The 2646-nt window shown below is 50.5% G+C and overlaps 1 protein-coding gene across 1 annotated transcript in view; it reads right to left on the reverse strand.

Moving 5' to 3' along the window:
* Positions 1–2646, reverse strand: part of MRRF (mitochondrial ribosome recycling factor) — a 12961-nt gene that overhangs the window by 877 nt on the left and 9438 nt on the right. The window contains exon 5 of the mRNA XM_009705856.1: positions 877–1036. Coding sequence (XP_009704158.1) covers positions 877–1036 — 160 coding nt within the window. The remainder of the gene's footprint in view (positions 1–876; positions 1037–2646) is intronic.

A 2646-nucleotide genomic window follows, 5' to 3' on the forward strand; every position in this document is an offset into this window, starting at 1 on the left:
ACTGGTTAAGGTGCACTTGCTCCCAAGGTCCGAGGTATATGACAACGACCCTTCCTCATGCTGAAAAATTTGGGTACAAGCGAAAATTAGACTTGCGATGCTACCTCTACAAATGCAGAAAACCATCTGTCTGCTCTGGGAGAACTCCTTCCCAACAGGATTCAGTTACAATAGCATGGCCATTTTTCCTGCTTGCACAAATGCTCTGTATATCAATGTTTATTTTTGTGAGCACAGAGAGAACTGTCCCAAAGCATTTGCAATGTATCTAACTTTAGCTGTTAATAAACAAACAGCTAAAAAGTAATGGCCTGCCTTCAGAGGCATCAATTCAGCAGAACACTTAGGCTTGTGCCTGAGTTTATGACCAAGTAATTGACTTTAGTGACATCTGCTCTTAGGGAATTAGGCATGTGCTTAAGTATTTTCCTGAATTGGAGCCAAAAACTCCTAACAGATAATCTTGCTAGCCTTTTCATTAATAACAAACTGGAGCAATCCTCACTAACACCAGCTGTTTTGCAGTGGCCAGGCACTGTGTAAAGGTGGCAAAGCTATGGATGTGGGCTCCTCAAGTTCAGCTGATTTGTGCAACAACCCCTCGTAATACAAAAGCTTTTGGGGAACGTTGTTTTTTTTTTTTCCCTGTGTCAGCTTACAATGATTCATATTATAAATTTGGCTTTGAGATTGAAGCCCCAAATCTCACAAAGAAAAAGCAAATACAACAGCTATTGCCGACTCCAAAAACTCAGCTCAGGGACACCCGTTCCCCAGCTGGCTTCCAAGTGCCGGAGATTTGTCAGCAAGGGCTGGGACAAATGCACCACGGAGCTGTGAAACATCATGATATGGCAGAAGGAAAAAAAAAATTACCTGCTTTTCTAGCAGCCGGATGGTATCTTCAGACACTTTGTTCTTGAACTTCTTTACCTGGTTGATGCTTTTACTTCGCACCTTTCTCAGGGCCTCTTTGGACTTGTTGGTGGACTGCTTGGCAAGCTTGGCCAGGCTCTCTCTGTGCTCTCTCGTCACCCTAGCAGTGAGGGGACAGAAAAAACACCAAAAGGAAAACAGTGTCATGTGTAGCACAGCCAGATTTATTTTCTGCGATGGACTTCAGCAACGCTCTCCGCTGCGGTACCTCTCCGACTGCCCTACACAGAGGTGCCAGGCAGCACCGAGCCGGGCTGCACAGGAACACCCGAAAGCCGCCTGTGCCAAGACAGAGCCGGCTCTGCAGGGAGGCCCTGTGTCGCAAGGGCAGAGGGATTTGAACAGCTCAGGGTGTGGGTTTATCCTGCTTTGGTCCACCTGAGGGAATCGGCCACCTCTGCACAGCGTCGCCAGAGCAGCACAACCCAGTGAAGAAAGTCTTGAGCCTAGAATGGAAAGTTCCCAGCACAGCCCTAAGCTGAGGGACTTTTACTCGTTTTATAGTTGTCACTGCGGTGCCTGAAAGTCATGCTGAAATGTTCAGCCTTTCCTTTTTTCTGCTGCCAAAGGATCTGTGGGAAAGAGGGAAAATCCAGCTCCAGGCCCGAGAGATGGAGCTGAAAAGCATATTCCTGCAAAGCCGGGAGGAAACCTCCATCCCTTCCTGAAACTCGGTATCGTCTCCCTGCAACTGGGAGAGCCTGAATTATGTATCTGGAAGCTACAGAACTTCGGTTTCACTCAACCTTATTCCAGCTCATTACAACCAGGCTTTTCCACCAAGATGATGTGAATGCCTGGTGTGACAAGAGGACGATGCTAGACATGGCTAGCCACAGGTAACGTGGCCCAGGAGAACTTCAGCTCCACTGTCCCCCTGATGCAGGGCCGGTTACTGCTGTGGTACCACAAGAAAACCCTCAACTTTCCATCCCAAACCAAAACCTGCAGGTGATGAGGGAGTCTGGCCATCTGAGTAAGGCATGGGAATGGCTGACCTGTCACCTCAGCTCTCGTAATGCTCCAGCACTTACAGCTGATCACTGTCAACATCAACTGCTAGTGCTTAATAATAACATTTTAATTATTTTCATGGCTGTTGAAGTTTCCAGACTGCCTTGAGAATGAAAAACCCCAGTGCACTCACTGAGACTCGCTAGCAAGAGAGCGCCCGTCTGCTCACAGAAGATATTGCAAAATAAACATTTCACAGGAGTATTTAGAAATTGGCTGCAACAGCTTGGGTCACCAAAACACCGAGGCCAAGACCCTTCCTGCAGAGAGCTCAGGAAACGCGGGGCGAGGGCGCCCAGGGCAGCACCAGCTCTGCCCCTGCGTGGGGGTGCGTCACCGGGAGGTTGTCGGGGCACGATCGGACCCTCAGCCCTTCCCGAGCTCATGCTCAGCCCGGCAAGTCACACGCGTGCCGATACCTTCCCTCGGCAGCCAGGGCGCTCGCAGCAGATGCCTGCAGAGCCGCTGGCCTCTTGCCAGTTATCTCTATTTCACGGTGCAAGAGGGAATAGGCTTCCCAGAACCGATTAGTAATTACAGGAATTTGGGATCGCTACAAAAGCTGACAGACCTAGAGAGCAGCGACCCAGCCCCAGCACCCAGGGTGCCCCCGCGCAGGCACACTGCCCTCACCCCGGGGCACCCTGTGGGCAGTGGCTCGGCCCCCCCACCCCCTCCTGCTCCCCGCTGACGGAA

This window comes from Cariama cristata, unplaced genomic scaffold, assembly GCF_000690535.1.
Source record: "Cariama cristata isolate BGI_N322 unplaced genomic scaffold, ASM69053v1 scaffold32758, whole genome shotgun sequence".
In the NCBI taxonomy this organism is placed as follows: Eukaryota; Metazoa; Chordata; class Aves; order Cariamiformes; family Cariamidae; genus Cariama; species Cariama cristata.